Raw genomic sequence first — 18,532 nt, forward strand, 5'->3', positions numbered from 1 at the left:
TCAACTAAGGGACACTCATTTAAAGATGTTTTCGCCTAATAACATGTATATGATTTCTCATACAATTTTTCGGTTGCTCTCCTTCAAAATTGTTTCTCCTGATGCATTTTTGAAGAAAACAGTCCCACTGCACACAGCAAAAAAAATATGGTCATTTTGTGATTGTACATTTTAAATATAGGTGGGAAACTAGCTAAATTACAAGTACCAGTTATGATTCATCTATGTGTATGCTTTTGATAACTTTGCCACAGTACTTCATCTTATTTATATTTTTCATTGCCTACAACACAACATTAAAATAATATCTTTTTTCACTCAAAAGTCATATATGATATAGAAATACCTCTTTATCTTCGGGATTATAAACAGGAGAACTAGAGAGAACTGCTCTCATATATGATATAGAAATATCTCTTTTCTTCAGGATTATAAATAGGAGAAGTAGGGTGGAGAACTGCCCTCATATACGATATACAAATACAGTCAAACCTGCTCAGCTGGTCACCTTCACTTAACGGCCATTTCGAAACCCACCCAACTGTTTTATTTAACTCAAATCAGCGATCACCTCCCTTACGCAGCCACAGTCACCTATTTTTCGGCCGAAAATCATCTTTCGGACTTCTTATACCGGCCATTTTGTAAACATTCGGTTTATCACATTACCCAATAACAGTACTGTATTATGTGACTTTATTATACTTAGAAAATGTAAATATAGATAATTAGGTTGCCAAGGGAATTAAATCAGTATTGCAATGAAAACAAAATTAAAGGTTCAAAAGTAAAGGTTTGAAATTTACTCACTGGTCAGAGATTAAGTCATAAAAACTTCAGTCTTCAATTTAATTATGAAAGTTTGAGTTGTGACAAAATCTCTCAGAAACGAAAAATGGAAAGAAATGAGGCAATTAAAAAATTAAATAGTGGAAAAGATGTCTGTGCTGTTGTAAAGGAAATGGATGTCGGAAAAACACAAATCACTAAAATTGCTAAAAGAAAAGCAGAAATTATAGAGGACATTGAAAATAACGTAGACTGTGAAAACAACATAAAACGGGAAATGAGGAAATACTTTGTTTTTTATTGTCAAATTTTTTTATCGGAATGATATTTTGAATGAAAATATTTTTAAATACATGAATCTACTTCTGAAAATGAAAGACAATTACAAGTAATATTATGACAATCAGAGATAGTACTTTCTAAAGGAATATGGGATTAATTGCTGACATCAAAGTATTTCTACATCACAATTTGTAATCTCATTCAAAAGGTCACCTCTCTATAAGGTCACTTTGAGTATTGCCCAGAGGTGACTGCTTAACACAGGTTTGACTGTACCTCTTTTTCTTCAGGATTATAAACAGGAGAAGTAGAGCAGAGAACTGCTCTCATATATGATATAGAAATACCTTTTTCTTTTTCTTCAGGATTATAAACAGGACAAGTAGGGTGGAAAACTGCTCTGATATATGATATACAAATACCTCTTTTTCTTCAGGATTATAAACAGGAGAAGTAGGGTGGAGAACTGCTTTCTGTGCATAGTAAAACATTTCACTGATATTCTTTAATGTCTTTGCTGAACACTGAGAAGGAAATGGAACATATGCAAAATCTATGATTTACAGATATAAATGCTCTTTGCTCTTAAAATAAAAGAAAGGAATAATTCTACCATATCAGGATGATTCTAAATATTAAATATATGTACAGGTCACAATGTCTGGATATACAGGAGTCAACTTATCCATTTTATAAACATTTCAATTTATTTTTATAGATTTCTGGTTTTATCACTGCATGCGTTTTTTGCTGATACATCTCTTCAAAATCTTCTGTATAAAGCCTTTCTTTAAAGGAAACATAACACAAAAGTTTATTTTTGGGTTTATTTGATTTATTACACCTAATACATATAATCAAAAAACATCCCTTGTAGTCACTTATGATGTTTAATTGAAGATAAATTGATTCAACACCTTCGCTGAACCAAGCCATACGATTTTTTAATTAGCCATGTGGTCACGTGACATTTTTACATCATCGGTTCTCAATTAGTAGATTGAGTGGTTGAAATGCATGGGCTTCTGTATTTGTTACTGAATTTCAACAACTGAGAGTGAAAATATTGAAAGTTTTGGTTTGCCAGCCAATATATACTTACATTTCAATCAATTAAAAACACTTCGAGAAGAATGTTAATAAGTGTCATTATATGAAATACATACCTCTACACAAGTTTCAACTTCTGCAAAGTCATTCAGAATTGGCATCATAGTCTGAAATTTTACAAAATTAAAAGGTAAATATCAACTTTCTTCTATACTTTGGTTAATAAAACTTAAAAGACAGCTACTTTAATTTCAAAAAATGTGTCCAACCATAGGCATTCAATATCAGATAAGTAGAATACATAGGTCAGAATATTACTTGTAATCAATAAGAAGTTTACCTACCGTAAAATTGTTTTTGGCATCAGTTCATAAGAAAGTGCACTGTACATAATTTCATTGCCAGACTTCGGTACTTTTAATGCACTCTATTTAATTTAAGAACAGAAAGAATCAATAGATACCTCCATGGTACTGAAGTCAAGTAGATCTGCCTTGTTTCCGACCAGTATCACAGGATTACTGTGATCTTCACCTCGACATTGTCTTATATATGGTAACCAAAAGGATGTAATCTGAAAAATGTATTGGAACTTCAAGTGTCTACAAAGATTAAACAATTTTTGAAGTAAAATAGATTGGAGTAATGTTGAGAACCTCAAAAAAAAAATCTGATGATTTAAGTAAGTATACAGTCAAGTCAAATATATCTACACACAATTATAAACCATTCTTAAGAAAGATCTGGATTAAAGGGAAAACTGATTTCATCATTATTGGAAGAATGAAAATGATTCAAAGATATGGAGTGGAATAAAATAAACAAAACGTTAAAAAAATAGTAAATCATTTCAAATGTATAGTTATTTTTTTTAAATTTCAGTCATTACTCCAACAAACAAATCTGTTAAGCTTTCTTAAATGAATAAGCTCCTTTTGATTAATCAGATATTAATTAATGAAGAGTTTCTGTTTCACCAGAAAATCTGCCACTCATGTGTTAACTTATTGTGATAAGAACTTATGCTTCAGCCCCTCCATCACTCATCTGCCTACCCTTTCAATACTGTCCTCATCCTCCACTGAGTATACTAAACATATCACATTTGACTGAAATAAGAAAAGTAGTCAAAATTAGTAATCAAAAGGATCTACAATTTACAAATGATAATGTTCTTGTTTATGAAATTGTGAAGCATCTAACAGGGTAGCCTGAATCATTGACCAGGTTTATCATGAAAAAGAAGTACATGTATGTTGACAGACATGGTTTTAAATGAATAAAGCATTTTTTTCTAATTTGTTAGTTTTCTTACCTACTGCCTATTGAAGTGTATTGGAAGTGACTTTAATCTGTTTACATGTACACATGGTTTTGCTATTATCACGTGATTATCATATGATTTCGTTATGGATATAAATAGTAGTGAGCTGAGCTCGGTGTTTTACTATTAAGTGTCGAGTCTCTGTATTTTACATATGCTTAATGTGTTTGAAAACGAGATTGAGTTAATAACACATGAGTAACAATAATTGCAATGATTGGTCAATCCAGTAGGCATTTAGTATTTAAGCGAGTTCATCAGCCTGGTTTATTGCTTCTTCTATGGATAGCCATTCAGGTGTGTAGCACACCGTCTCTATGCTGTAAGACTGTTACAGTCTGCACCTTCTTTACTCTTATCTACAGTTATGCCTTTTTCTCAAAGGAAAGTAACATTCCAAGAGAATACTTTGGTTTAGATTTATTCGGACCTTTCAGCTTCTTTATACACTAATTTATCATGAAGTTATTTGTATATCTGATTTTCTGTCGAGCTACAATTATGGCGCAGTGAACAAACTTTAGGGTGTTAGTCAGCCACTTCCAGTTGCATTGTCATACAGGTTAATTTTGAAGTTATTAAGCATTATGCATTCATAAGCAATATGCAACACTGTTTTATATCAAAGGCTTTGTACTTGGTCAAATAAACTATGTGTTTCTAAAAGGAGTTTTCATTTACACAGTGTTACAGTTACTGAGCCCAGTGCATGAACCTACCACACAACACGGTGTCTTAATAAGGTTATTTAGTCTGAATATAAGTAGTTGATATAGACACGTAAAATCTAGAAAAGCGAATACATTAGTGAATGTTCAAACATTTTCCATCATTTATTAAAAGAATAACACACTACTTATATGATTAGATTGGTATTGCTGTTTTCTTAGTCAGATTTCAAAGTGTTAACTGGCCATTTTCACTGAGAAACTTGCACATACAGAAGACTCCCGTTACAAAAGATTATAATCTTGGTTTTAAACTACCTTACTTTATTTTTGGGTTTTAATGCTACACTAGTAAGCAATACAGGTTATAAAACGGAAGGGTACATTGTACAAATGTATATTATTGATTTGGGATAGCAAATTTCAGTTGTTTTGTGCATGTATAAAAATCTTTAACAGGTGTTCATATTTTTTTAAGTATTGTTCTATATACAAAAACTAAATACAGTAGTTGATAACGCCTACAACAACCCAATTTGTACATGATTTTCAATTTCTTTATGGGTTAATAAAATTTCTATGTTACCTTCACAATTTCTGCCTGCAGTATTTCAACATCTTGTTCTTGAGCTAAAAACAGAAAGAATATTCATTCATTTTGTAGTTACTAGATATTCTAATATGATGTACTTCATAGGTCTTTAGACCACAGCCTAGTAAAACTTAGATAAACATATGACTAGTGTCATACATTATAGATATGGATTTATCTTATTTTACCAAGGGAACTGTAGTGTTTCTCATTTATATATCATTTCCCAAATTAGCGATTTTACACGCTTTTCCCCCAATTGCATGGGCCCTGAGCCCCTTCCCAAAAACAGTAGGAAAATCACTGAAATTCGAAAATTTGTCAATGGCACCAAAGTTCAGGTAAATGTAGTGCCTGATCCATGTAAACAGCAAACCATTATTTTGGTTATTTCATGTTTTTGTTGTGTGTGTGTTTTCTTCATCTGGTCTTTTTCCTTGGACTATATTCTTCTGATTTCATGCTCAAATCTTGATTCCCTTGATTGCTCTTGAACAGCAAAAAAACATGTACTTACAACTGTAGTCAACAATGTGGGTGGGAACCCTCTCTGGAGTTACATCTGCAGGTATTGTAATTTCTTCTGCTTTTGCAGGAACCTAACAGAATAAAAAAAGAATTTTAATTGAAATGACTAGCATATATGAAAATGTAAAAGATGACCAGTTTTCAAACCAATTTGTTCAGATGTTTGTATTTATTCCTAAGTTTACAGATAAACCAATTATAAGGTTACACATTGTACATGTTTCTGATTGACAAAGACTATAAAACTGATGGGAAGAGTTCACTTAATCATACAAAAGTATGGTACTCAAATGCCCGAAAGAAAGAGAGGAAAAAAAACACATTTCTCCAATACATTTTTTCAAGAATTCTTTTTTCATTAAATACATGTACATGGGCTTGTCTTTTCTTAATATGTGTTGGGAATCATCAAATACATGTAGAGGTAACCATTTGTTAGATTCACTAACCAAAAACAACTTCAATAAGGCCAAATCAAGTCAATTTATAGACTCCATCAACTATCAAAAACATAGGGAAAATTTAAGAAATAATTAGTGGAGAGGGTAGATTTGTACTCATTATAACAAGGGTACAGCATTTATATTCGATTATATTAACACAGAGCCACCCATGTTAAAATCTACCCTCTCCACAAATTTTTTCTTTTCTAATATGACAAATACGGTAATTTTTGTGACAAAAATTTCCCTAGGTGTAGCCAAAATAACGACTGTTCCGTTCAACCTCCCCCCGTATGGAAGTTTGATTAAATTTGTATATTTATGTCATGGTATGTGTTACATGTAAATGTGTGTATTTATATAATTGATTTCAATTAGATAACCTCTCAATTGTTAAATCATCGCGTAAATGTTTTTAAATGAGTGTTTTGTCTCGAAGCAACAGTGAAAGAAAAGACACGGTGCACAGGTGCTAAAGGTGGGGTTGTACCGACATATACTGTTTGACGATATGAAGATGTCATATTAGAATTTATATTTTATATTTCGGAACTTGTTGAAGAAATCCTGCAAATGTACACTTTCTGCAATGTTCATGGCATACCAAGGCTTTACATGTATGTCTTTGATTCTGCTAATTGTACAACAAATACAAAAACATTATACAAGAAAATCATCCTGAGATCTGCTAACAGTATCCACAACATACACAACATTTCTTCAGGACCACTTATCACAACTTGTCATCAATAATCATTGAGTAAAAGTAATGTCATGACGGAATCACACATGAAAATATTTAGGAAATTTAAGTTACCAAAATAATCAAGTATGGGGCAGGGATTTTGAGATGGGGTGGGTTGGGATGAGACTCTACAAGTTTTGTGCAATTAAATGCATTGAATTGTTCCATGTTCAAGATTTTTTTCCACCTTTTTAGGCCTATATCATCACTGTTCTTGGTTTGTATCTGTACACAAGTGTTTCACGACTTTTTTCCAGTGAATCATTTTTTTTAATCATTGCCATGTCTAACACTCTATTAGTTACCCAGAGCTGTGTGTTTACAAACATGTAAAAAGAGTACATTCATATGCATGAATACTATGTAACCAAGTCATACTAACCTCATCTGGGAATTCTTCACTGACTAGGGTCAAAATAAGTGATGTTTTCCCAACTCCAGCTATAAAAAATTGAAAAAAAATCATATACACTATGAACAATGAGAGGAAATTCTATTTAAGTTTTATTGAACTAGAAGTGCAACAATATACCATTCCACAATGTATATCAGTATTTTGCTTGATGATATGATACACAATACGAGTGAGGCTGCTTTCGATACTGATACTGATTTTTTTAAGAATATACAAAAATGTGGAACTACATGTAGAGCCAACACTGCCTGGGTATATGCAGGGGCTGCTCTGGCTTTCAAAATTCTGTCGCCAGAAAAATCACCAGCCGCCAATTTTCAGAAATCAGAGCCAAAATGGGTGCTAAAATTTTTTTTTTTAATTTTTTAAAATATACAACAGTATTAAGTCCAGTGATGAGTTATTTATCTTTGTCAATTCATCAAAACAGCCCCTTCATTCATGACATACATGTACCCAAGATTCACTCTTGATGCATGTATCAAGCAGGTTTTTGGCTCTTGTCTTAGTCAGAATCTAAAACCATTAGTCACTTTTTATGTGCAAAATAATAAAGTACTGCAGGTGTTTTATATGCTCATATTGACATATAGTCCCTGATTTTAAAACATGTTGACCTTTGTCCTTTGTGGTCTAATCAAGTTCATCTAAAATATAATTTTATTTTTTATTTATAAATTTTCAACTAACTTGATTCCTTTTTCAAGTGATACAATTTCTAGCAAACCACCATGGACCATTAATTGTGTCACTTTTCAATAATCTCTAATTCTCTTTATCTGAATGTCATGACTTAATGCCTTCAGTATTGCCTTAATTAGAATTTGGGAATTCCCATCTATTTGTTTACCTCTTTTCCCACCAAAAAAGCACATGACAAAAGTGTAAACAAATGTCATCCATTTTCTTTGACCAATTCTTGCATTTCGAAGTGTTTCAGACACTTCCTGATGGGATAATCATTGCTAATTGTCATTCTGTTATAAGGTAAATCTGTTTCTAAATGTATATGTATCATATGGTACAACAGGGCCGTGAAGCTTGTATGTACCCATGTGCATATGGCCATGATTGTGTTTACCTTTGACCAGATGGTGAGAGTTTTGATTGGCTCAATAATATATTTACATCTGATTGACACCTCCCAGAAGGATGTGAGTCACGGTCACATGGTCCAATTACCTTTGATTGGCTTCAGTCGTAAATTGGTTATGGTCAATTAACTTTGACCAGGTGTCAACACAACTGTTTAATTGGAGTGAATATCCGTTGCTGACAAACTTCAAGTAAATTATAACATACAAAACTTCGGCGCCAAGAAAATGGCCAACTTTTTTTTTTTTTTGTCGCCAGATCAAATAAAAATCACAAACTGTGACATTGGCGAAGCCCATTGCAATCCCTGGTATACGTTCACAATACATGATACATGTTGTCATTTGTCCACAATATCCAATATGTATCGTTTGTGGTTCTGGTGTATTGTTGCAGTTCACAAAGTTCTGTCTTCAACTGATGGGTGCAATGAGTGTATCATATTATTCTGATATACATTAATTGTTTTGATTAGAAAAATATACAACTATTCAGCAGTGTTACTGTCTTTCTCTGTCACAATTACATTTTTACCCTTTTTTGTTAACTGTAGGATAGTCAACGAGCATGCTCAATATATAGCTCTGCATGGAGAATTCTTACCTGTATGTTTTACCCAAGCCCTACCTTGTGAAAGTATATGTCACACATGTTCATGTTCATCAACTTTAACACAAGGGCAGTGGCTCCTTGTCCCCATATTCATGGATGTAGAGCCTCTTCAGGCTAATCATCAACACATCCGATTGGTGTCGAGAACATACAGAATCTTCACGGAAATGCCCAATACATTACAGAAATATTGTTGACTTATCCACAAATGTACAACTATTAATGTCATCGCGAACTGTTTTCTCATTTAAGTACTTCTCTATTTAAGAATCAGGCAAAATATGTGTATTGTGTGGCACATGAAGAAAAAAAAACGCAGAGATTTATGGCATTATCCAAGTCTTTATACCTCATAACATCCAGAAACAACAATCAAAGTGTTTATGACATTGGCCTTTTAAGATATTGAAAATATAGATCAAATTTTGTTGAAATGCACTATGGAATACTGGTGGGAAAATTTTCCAGCCTTTATCCCTGTATAAGCTTCAACAGCTTCTCAGTTGTTTTCTTGATGCATGGAATGTATTTAAGGCATAAAAGACCAAATTGAGAAAAATGATGTGCCACCTATTGTCTGATTCATACACACTTACACAGAATAGTATTTAATAAACTGAACAGTTTTATGTTTGTGTTATATACTTGTTTGTCTGCATATTTGATAGTGGGAGCAAGCCCCTGTGCTTGAAAATGGACAGATTTTATGTTGGTCAGACACAGAACAAGTCACAGAAGTTACATGTATGATGACTGGCGCCAAAGTCAATGCATCGTCTTTACCAGATGTTTAAAAAAATTGATTAAATCTTGGCCAAAAATATAAATATTTCATGTGTTAAAAAAAAGCATGAAAAGTTCTTAAAACTTTGTTTCTACAAAGAAGGACCAGTGTGAATGGATATGTTTCACACCTGCTGTCTGGAATGGCAGTATTATGATTTAAAATGTACAGGACTGAATCATGTGCCAAAACAATCTTTCTCGATGTGTAAACTTAGTTTAAGAGTAATAAAGGGAACCAAGATTCTAGCAAAAAATCAAAAGAATGTAATCCAGGGACAAAGACCAGACATGGAAAACAGACAAAAACAATGAAGAACATAAAGTAACTAAAAATAATACATACAGAGTAACAAAAGTAAATGAGAAACTCAGACTTCACTAAAACATTTAATAGTCTTTAAAGTTTGTTAAATGTGAATTAATTCTGAATGAATTTTAAAGTAGTAGACCTGAGGTACCCCCAAAATTTTCCCATAATTCAATTTTCTTTAAATTTGTACATGATATTATACCAACTGTAGCGCAACATTAGTCAAATTTTAAAGAAAATTCACCATGCAGATTTTGAACAAAAGACTAAAATATTTGGTATTTGTTTTATATCTGAATCATTGGCCAAACTGAACCATATCTGGTATTTTAGGATCATTTGACAATATATTTAAATAAATAACTGAATATTAAGTCAAATACACTTTAAAAGGATTAATATATAAGATTTAATATTGAATTTTATTCTTTCCATTTTGTAGAAGAGATACTAGACTTTAATTTACCAAAATAACGAACTAGAGGCTCAAGAGAGCCTGCATCGCTCACGTGGTTAACCATTTGCTTGTTCCAAAAACTTGAGGGAATGAGGCAAGCTAACTTAAACTTAACTTAATTGTCAAATAGAGTAAATGCTTTTAATGGCATTTTTATGACCTGGACTAGAATTTTGCTAAAGGCAACAGTTTTTTAATTATTTTCAAAAAAATGTCTTCTGACCACTTTGTTCAGTTTTTAGTAGACACAGCCATATCTATTCAAGAATCAAAAATCAGATGTCATAGCACAATAAACTTAAGAAAACAATATGCTTATTTTCAAGAGCCAAAACACCTACATCAGTAGACAAATTGTTTTTTAAATATCAGCATTGGTAGAACACATGATGTTGAACAATATTACCCCTGCAAAGTTTTTGCAAAAGGCAACGGTTTTTGAGTTACATGCAATATCAATATGCTTAGAAGGCAACAGGTTTTGAATTATTTGCCAAAGAAAGATCTTCTGACCCCTATGTTTCATTTTAGTAATGTCAGCTGTATCTTCTTCTTCTCCTTCTTATCGTTCGCCATTACACTTGAATGCCAGTCTCCTCAACAAATCTGGCTGTCTTCCGTAGGTCTTCCACAGGTCCATACAGTTTCTCTGTAATGGGGGTTGGTTGATCCCATATCTTCTCTCTCTGTGCCTGGTGTAACTTGCACGTCTGCAGAAAGTGTTCTATATTCTGCTCTGCTTCTCCACAGGGACACATAGGTGATGGTATGACCTTCAAAACTCTGTACAGATGTTGGTTGAGTCTGTTGTGTCCTGTCCTGAGCCTGAAGATTGTAGTTTGCTCAAATCTTTTTAGTTGATGGTAGCTATCTTGCTTCTGAGGGGTATTGTGCAGGGACTTGATGATGGTCTTCATCTCTGTGTAGCAGACCGATTTTCATCTTGCTGTTGTTGAGCGCCTTCCTTTGCTAGCTTATCTGCTTTTTTCATTTCCATTGATTCCACAATGTGAAGGTATCCATTGTATGGCAGTTTTAAGGCTCTTGATGGAGTAAATAGCTCTTTCAAGTTATGGTAGTTTGTTGTTGGTCAGTGCTTGTATTACGGAGAGGGCATCTGTTAGGAAAACTACTTGCATATTTTCTGCACTTTCCTTGATGTAATTTGCCGCATGGATGAGTGCTTCTTCTTCAGCCTTGTAGTTGGAGCAATGTAATCCTGTTGGTATTGCCACTGACTGTAGTACTCCATTTGGATATTCTATATAGATACCGGCCCCTCCTTTTGTTGTCGCATTTGTGGCTGAATCGTCTGTGTAAACTCTTGCCCACAATTCTGATGGATACTCTTCTTACAGCATGCTCATTGTTACGGTTTTTCTGACGATGTTTGATTGTTCATCTTTGGCACTGATTAACAGAACTGTTGTCTGAATGGTTACATTGTCCACCTTCTCTGCACATAGATTGTCATTCATTTTAAAATCTATATGTTTGACATGCTTAGGTAGATGTTCTTGGTGTTTTCTTTGCAATGCTCTTTTTTCTAGAGTGAAGCTGGATCTTTTGAGTCTGCCTGAGGATAGTTGTTTCAGTCTCTCATTCATTGGGTGGTTTGGTAAGCATTGATATTTGGTGGCCTGTATCATAGCTTTGCATTCTTTTCTCTTACTTAATGGTTGTATGTTTGTAATTTCCTCCATACTAGCAATAGGTGTTGATTTCATGGCTTCTGTGATAATGCAGAGTGCCTGATTCTGGACTTTACGTAGAGTCTGATGGTGAGACTTAGCTGCTGTCATCCAAGCACTAGAGCCATATTCTAGATGTGGGCACACATTTCCTTCGTAGACAGATTTCAAAACTTTCTCATTAGCACCCCAGTTTGTACCAACAAGTTTTCTCATGATGTTTAGTTTTCGTCTGGCTTATCATGAATTAAAAATCAAAGTCAATTTGAACACATACCCAATTGAACAAATATGCTTATTTTCAAAGGTGTACATATTTGGTTAAAAAAATTCAGAAACTCCTACTTCGGTTGATGAATTCTTTTGAACATTTCAGCGCAAGTCCATTATGTTAAATACTATAATTACCCAGCTAGAATTTTGTTAAAGGTAAAGGTTCATCAGTTATTTGCAAAAAAATTGCCTTGTGATGCTATTGTTCTATTTATAGTAACAAGATGTTTTTTCATGGATCAAAAATTCTAAGTCATTTTGTGTAAAATATCCTGAGGAACAAATATGCCAACTTTCATTGAATTCTCTCAATGGATTTTGAGAAGATTTTCAAAGTGACACAGGGAAAAAAAGCCAAAAAAAAAAATGATGCTGAACAATATTACCTTGCCGAAATTTGCTAAAGGCAACGGTTTTCGAGTTATTTGCAAAAAACTGCCATCTGACCCCTATGTTCTATTCTTAGTAACGGTGGCCATGTTTTTTCATGGATCAAAAATCTCAACATTCATTTTGTGTGGGGTACCCTAAGGAACATATATGCCAACTTCCATTGAATTCTGTGCAATGGATTGTGAGAAGAAGATTTTCAAAGAGTAATCAAGGGAACCAAGGTTATAGCGGTAATCAAAAGACAAAGATCCAGTGATTTAGCTAGCGCTCGCCATTTTCGCAATTGACAAATGATTTTCGAAAGTGGCGAATTTTTCTCGTGCACAATTCGTCACTTGATATTTCGCTCCCCCCCCAAAAAAAAATATCGGTAAAAAAGCCTCCGATGTTCCCATGACCCCATAATTGACAACTTTATTACCTTTCCCAAGCCAATTAGGGTTTTACAATAAACAATCATGACCAATGTTTTGATTGCATCACCTTTGATCACGCCTTGCTTGATCACCTGGTTGAAGCTAATTATCCCGACAAACAAATTAATTAACGGTAATGATTTGTTTGTTGAGCGCTGTGACACATTCTCAAAGTACTCAAAGTGTCATCGCATGTATTTAAAATGGAAAGAGGTTTGGATTTTTCAATCACAGTTCGAATCGCAACTATGTCCGCCATTACGAACTATTTTAGTTCGTCGTCACATGACAACATACCTAAAGGTCAAAAGTCTAAAAATAAGTCAACTACTACAAAGAGTCGCAATGATCGACTATTAAAGTCAAAATTTAAACCAGAGTGGTCAAAGATATTTCCAAGCATATACTACAAAGATGGCGATGTACTGCTGTGACTGCCAAGATGCTGGACTTACCAATACATTTTCTATCGGAAGCAACGCATTCCTAAAAGATAATATACAGAAGCACATCAACACTGCTGATCAGCAATAACAAATTTCAAAACACAATATCTTATGTTTTGTTTTCTTTTGCAGAATGTGGAAAGTGTCACCAACATTCAGAAGGCAAAAAATGCCAAATACACAAGTCCAGATGCCATATCAGACTTCCAAGAAGCTTTAGTTGGTGTAGTTGATGAAGAAATAAAATCTGATTTGAAAAACTCTACGTTCTTTAGTGTAATGTTAGACGAGTCTACCAACCGTTCTACAGAAAAGACTCTTATGATTTATGTTAGATATTTGAAAAATGGACAAAGTGTAACAAGATTTTTATCTGTCATTGAACTGTCTTCTGGTACTGCTGATTATTATTTATAATATAGTTGTTATAAGTATATGTATATACATGCATGCTGACAAATTTGCGACGCGAAAAGAAAAAAACAGTACTGAGATTTAGTCTTACGCAAAAGTGACAAATGCGTTGAAAATCCTGGCTAAATCCCTCAAGACCCGACATGGAAAACAGACATACACAACAAAAACATAAAGTAACTAAAATCATACATACAAAGTAACAAAAGCATATGAGCAACTCGGACTCCACTAAAAACTGGAAGCATGGACCAGGTGCACTGGTAGGGTAAGCGTCCTCTGCTTTTCTAGAAACACCTGCCAAGTTGCTTATTAAAAGTCAAATCTGGGGTAGACAAACAAGGAAAGAAAAACTATGACTCGTTGAATAAATCAGTTTTCATGGTGCAGATGGATACACCACGAGTTCATGATGACGACTATAAAACTTCTGTAGTGATGACTTCAATCTTGTAGCAATATAACCCTGTTCCAGAAGCCTATTTGTTAGAGTTCTAGCGTGATGCAAAAAGTCTGTGTAGTTTCGGCAAGCTCTGGCATAACGATTTGAGTTGTGATATGAACACTCCATACACAGGGGCTGAAGGGATGTTGCCACAGATGAAAGGGAAGTTGTCAATTCTGAATGAAAAGTCATCACGTTTGTCGTAAAGTTTGGTCAATAGTTTTCCTTCACCATCGATTTCTAAGTGTAGGTCAAGATATGAGGCTGACCTTACAGTGTCTGTAGTATCCTTTATCTTAAGTTCTTTGGGGTAGATGTGATGTATCAAATCCCCGAAATTAGGATTGTTTACAGATAATATGTCATCTAAATAGTGGAAACTGAGATTAAAAGATCCAGCCAAACAATATTCTTTCTTTCGGATCAAATCAGCTATAAAGTCTGCCTCATACGAATGAAGGAATAGGTCAGCAAGTAAAGGAGCACAATTTGTTCCCATTGGAGTTCTTCAAACGCTCTACTCTAGTGACTAAAATCCTTTCAACCTGGATTACTTCCCTTACCCCAGCCCCAGGTCTACTACCTTAATCATTATTTATTACTTCAGTTATGATTTAAATTGTAGTTGTTTCATTTTGAATATATTTGTATAAAAATCATGGGACATGGCACATCATTTTGCCTAAATTGGCTAAAATGGCTAAATTGATAGGGGTATATTGAGCTACACATCAATTGACTAATCTGTTTCTACTTACGATCACCCAGAAGGAGAATTCTAACATCACTCTTCATAGACATTTCGGAATATGCATTGGTATATATTTTCTGATTACGGAATTTTGTGAATTAAAGGAAAGGTCACTTTCAGAATACCAGCATCTTATGATTTTAAGACATCAACAAAAGAATACAGAAGACTTTCAAAATTGTCCTTTAGTATATGAAGTGGAGAATGTAGCTAAAATGTTGTACAGCACATCTTAACAAAATTTACAGCCTTAAATTGCGTAAATATAAGCACGATGTAGAGCAAGGAGATCAATGTCGTCCATATTCTGCCCCATTCGGAACTTTTCAGAAATATCTTTTTCTCGATACAGTAAAGTCAAGAGAAAATCCGCATAGCGGAAATCTATGTTCGAATGCGCCTGAGCATGCAGGAAGTGCCAGAGGTAGGCGTCTGCAGCAACCAACTTCACCAAGGTGCACTCGGACTCTAGAACTTACTTTTGGTAAGTTTAAACAATATCTTTGCACGGGTTATATATACTTTGATATGTGATACAATCGTGGCAACAAAGCTGCTTAAGTTAACATTTTAAGTTGAGCATGGTCCATGACCATGGGCATGGATGATGCCTACTGCCAGTACTTGTCAAGGAGTATTCTTAAACTGGCTCTTTGGTTAATATCATAAACGACCCTAGGATTGCTTTAAATGTACATGGGTCACAAGCGATGGATATGCACAATATATGAGTAATTGCCGCTTAAGTTATGAAATAAAGTTAAAACTTAAGTCAAGATGAAATTATCTGGCCTAGGCTAAATTATACCGGGTATCCCCATTTCTTTGGTCAAAATGATATTCTTCCGATCGAGGAAGTGATCAGACCAGACAACGCTAATGTTACTTATATAAATAAAACTCGGACATTCTACTTTCCACTTTCGTATATTGTGTCATATTCTTGTCTATGTTTACCTTCTTTACCTTTACCTTGTCCCGAGGTAAGACATCTGGGCTTAAAGCCCCTAACACCTTTCTCAAGTTTGTCTTTTGGACTTCCGGTCTATATACATCTGGCATAATTTTATTACAAGGTTGTTCCAATGTTTATTTTTCCACAACAGTATTTGGCAGATTGTTCCATATATCTACTATTCTTTTTGAGAAACAGTTTTTCCTTACATTGGTCCTTGAATACTTCTTATATATTTTGAAATTGTGCCCTCTGGTTGTTGTTAGCCTAATAGGAATTAAACTTTTGCTATCGAGTCTGTCAATATTATTTATTATTCTATATGTTTCCACAATATCTGATCTTAACCTGCGGTATTGAAGTGATGGCAAACCTAGTCTCTCACTACAGCTCAAGTGTTGTATATTTTTAACTAATGTTGTTGCCCTTCTTTGGACGTTTTCAATTTTAATAGCTTCTCTCTTACAAATGACTGACCATACGGTACTCCCATACTCCAGATGTGGGTGTACAATACTTTTGTAAAGGTTGAGAAACATTTCTTTGTCCCTATACCATGGTTTGCTTTCTTTGTTGGAAAGTCAATATGTTGCTGAAATTTAAGTTTTTCGTCAACTATAATTTCCAGGTCTTTTTCTTCCTTGGATTTGGATATTACCTCACCTTTCATTGTATACTCTATATTGGTTGGACCGCCAAAGTGTACATGTTTACATTTTGTTGGGTTAAATTTTAGTAGCCAGTCATTGGACCATTTCACAAGATTATCAATATCACCTTGTAAGGTTTGACCTTCTTCAGCATTGTTGACTACTGCATAAATCTTGGTGTTGTCTTCATAGAGTTTTGCAACTACATCTGTACATTTATGTAGATGGAAAACAGGATCGGTCCCAAAACACTTCCTTTTGGTATACCACTAGTGACTTGTGACCATTCTGAGTGGCTTCCATTTAGAGCTACTTTTTGTTTTCTGTTTGATAAGAAGTTTCTAATCCACCCCAACAGATTTCCAGTGATACCATAACTTTGTAACTTTCTTATCATTATGAGTCGTTTATGCGGCATTGTTTAATTTTTACACCAGTGAATGAAAATTAGATGTCAACTATACGCCATTATTGTTGTTGTACCCTACTTCCGGTGCCGAGATTAAATAAGTATGGGGAATATGGGGTACAATACAATTCCAATATATAAATAAAAATATGCTGGTATTTGCTTTAGGTTACAGACCACCAATTCAACCAATGAGCATTTGGAACGTACACAAAAATAGTCCTACGCAGAAATTACCCCTGTTCCTCATAGTGCTGTGAAAAAAGTTCTCATCTCATTTAAAAAATTTAAACAGTTTCTGAAAGGAAAAACATTTCTGTGCATTTTATAGGTGCATTTTGCTTCTTGTGATGTGAAGCCTAATCTCCATAATGATTTCTAAATATACCCCTATCTTGTGAAAACACTGGGATTTCCCATGCTATTTATAGACACTTCACTTCCGGTGACCAGTACTGCACTGCAAGTCTGCTAACCCCACATGCCATTCTGAGGATTGTGAGCTGACATATGTAGAATCATGCTGATATATAGTCCTCTGCAGGTTAAAGTTAAGGTAAAGTCCAGAGAAGCCATTGAATATTGTGAAATTAGCATAGAAGCCTATGGGAAGTGGAATTAGTGGTTTTTAGCCTTTATTGATGAAAATATAGTATTGGATTTTTATTAGTTCATTTCATATTGATACATTGCAGGGTGATCTCTTTCATTAGATTATCAAAACTTGCTAATTTCTAAATTTTTAAATATTTTAAGAATATTTTACATACCATTTTTTATGCAACTTATTTTTCATTTGAATCAGTTCTAACTTTGAAAATTAAATCATTTATATAAATGAACAACTTTAATAACTTCAACAAAAAACAACTGTCAAACAATAAAAAATATCTAAAATTTTCAATGTTGGAATTATTTCTCAAACAATGGAAATATTATTAATAAAATAATGCTTGAAGGCAGATTTCAAGGCATCAGGGTCATATGTTTGTTTTTCTTCATTTTGGAGATATCTGTAAGTAATTAAATATGACAAGTTAATAATTTTGTCCATTATGAACTTTCCTATAGTTAAATATTGCAATATATAAATATTCAATAGTATTTTTCTTTATGACACATGACATATTTTGGTCACGTGATTGTTGTTTGGGAGGCTTCGCAAATGGCAGATGATAAATCAATATGGATTGAATAATATGGCATACAGAGGTTTTGAAATAGTTGGAAATATTCTATGTTGAGCTTAAAACTTAAAAAATACCAGGAATGCCGGCAAAATAACGGTTGTTTCATCAAAACAATATAATAGGTTAAAGTAACCTATTGTATTTTGATGAATAATGGAAAAATTTCAAAAAGACATAAATAATTTTTTGTAAAAGTAATTAAGGGAACCAAGGTTATAGCGGTAATCAAAAGAATGTAATCCAGGGACAAAGACCTGACATGGAAAACAGACATACACAACAAAGAACATACAGTAACTAAAATCATACATACAAAGTAACAAAAGCAAATGAGCAACTCAGACTCCACTAAAAACTGGGATCATGGACCAAGTGCACCGGTAGGGTAATTTGTAAAATTGTG

The 18,532-nt window shown here is 33.8% G+C and overlaps 2 protein-coding genes across 10 annotated transcripts in view; one reads left to right on the forward strand and one right to left on the reverse strand.

Moving 5' to 3' along the window:
- The window catches only part of LOC148620304 (mitochondrial Rho GTPase 1-A-like), a 56,024-nt gene extending 40,695 nt beyond the window's left edge, over positions 1–15,329 (reverse strand). For 4 of the 8 annotated variants that reach the window (XM_088581069.1, XM_088581066.1, XM_088581068.1 and 1 more), the window contains exons 1-8: positions 14,933–15,329; positions 6,804–6,862; positions 5,223–5,304; positions 4,700–4,743; positions 3,177–3,230; positions 2,585–2,695; positions 2,238–2,288; positions 1,419–1,595 (exon numbers count right to left, since the gene is read on the reverse strand). In XM_088581069.1, coding sequence (XP_088437195.1) covers positions 1,419–1,595; positions 2,238–2,288; positions 2,585–2,695; positions 3,177–3,230; positions 4,700–4,743; positions 5,223–5,304; positions 6,804–6,862; positions 14,933–14,975 — 621 coding nt within the window. In that variant the 5' untranslated portion in view covers positions 14,976–15,329. The remainder of the gene's footprint in view (positions 1–1,418; positions 1,596–2,237; positions 2,289–2,584; positions 2,696–3,176; positions 3,231–4,699; positions 4,744–5,222; positions 5,305–6,803; positions 6,863–14,932) is intronic. The other 4 variants (XM_088581067.1, XM_088581070.1, XM_088581071.1 and 1 more) reach the window with 4 other exon arrangements.
- The window catches only part of LOC148620306 (uncharacterized), a 33,393-nt gene continuing 30,162 nt past the window's right edge, over positions 15,302–18,532 (forward strand). The window contains exon 1 of one of the 2 annotated variants that reach the window (XM_088581077.1): positions 15,302–15,409. The gene's annotated coding sequence lies outside the window, so the exon portion shown is untranslated. The remainder of the gene's footprint in view (positions 15,410–18,532) is intronic. The other variant, XM_088581075.1, reaches the window with a different exon arrangement.

This window comes from Perna viridis, chromosome 4 (assembly GCF_037379345.1).
Source record: "Perna viridis isolate PV_CMFRI_1.1 ecotype Kerala chromosome 4, ASM3737934v1, whole genome shotgun sequence".
In the NCBI taxonomy this organism is placed as follows: domain Eukaryota; kingdom Metazoa; phylum Mollusca; class Bivalvia; order Mytilida; family Mytilidae; genus Perna; species Perna viridis.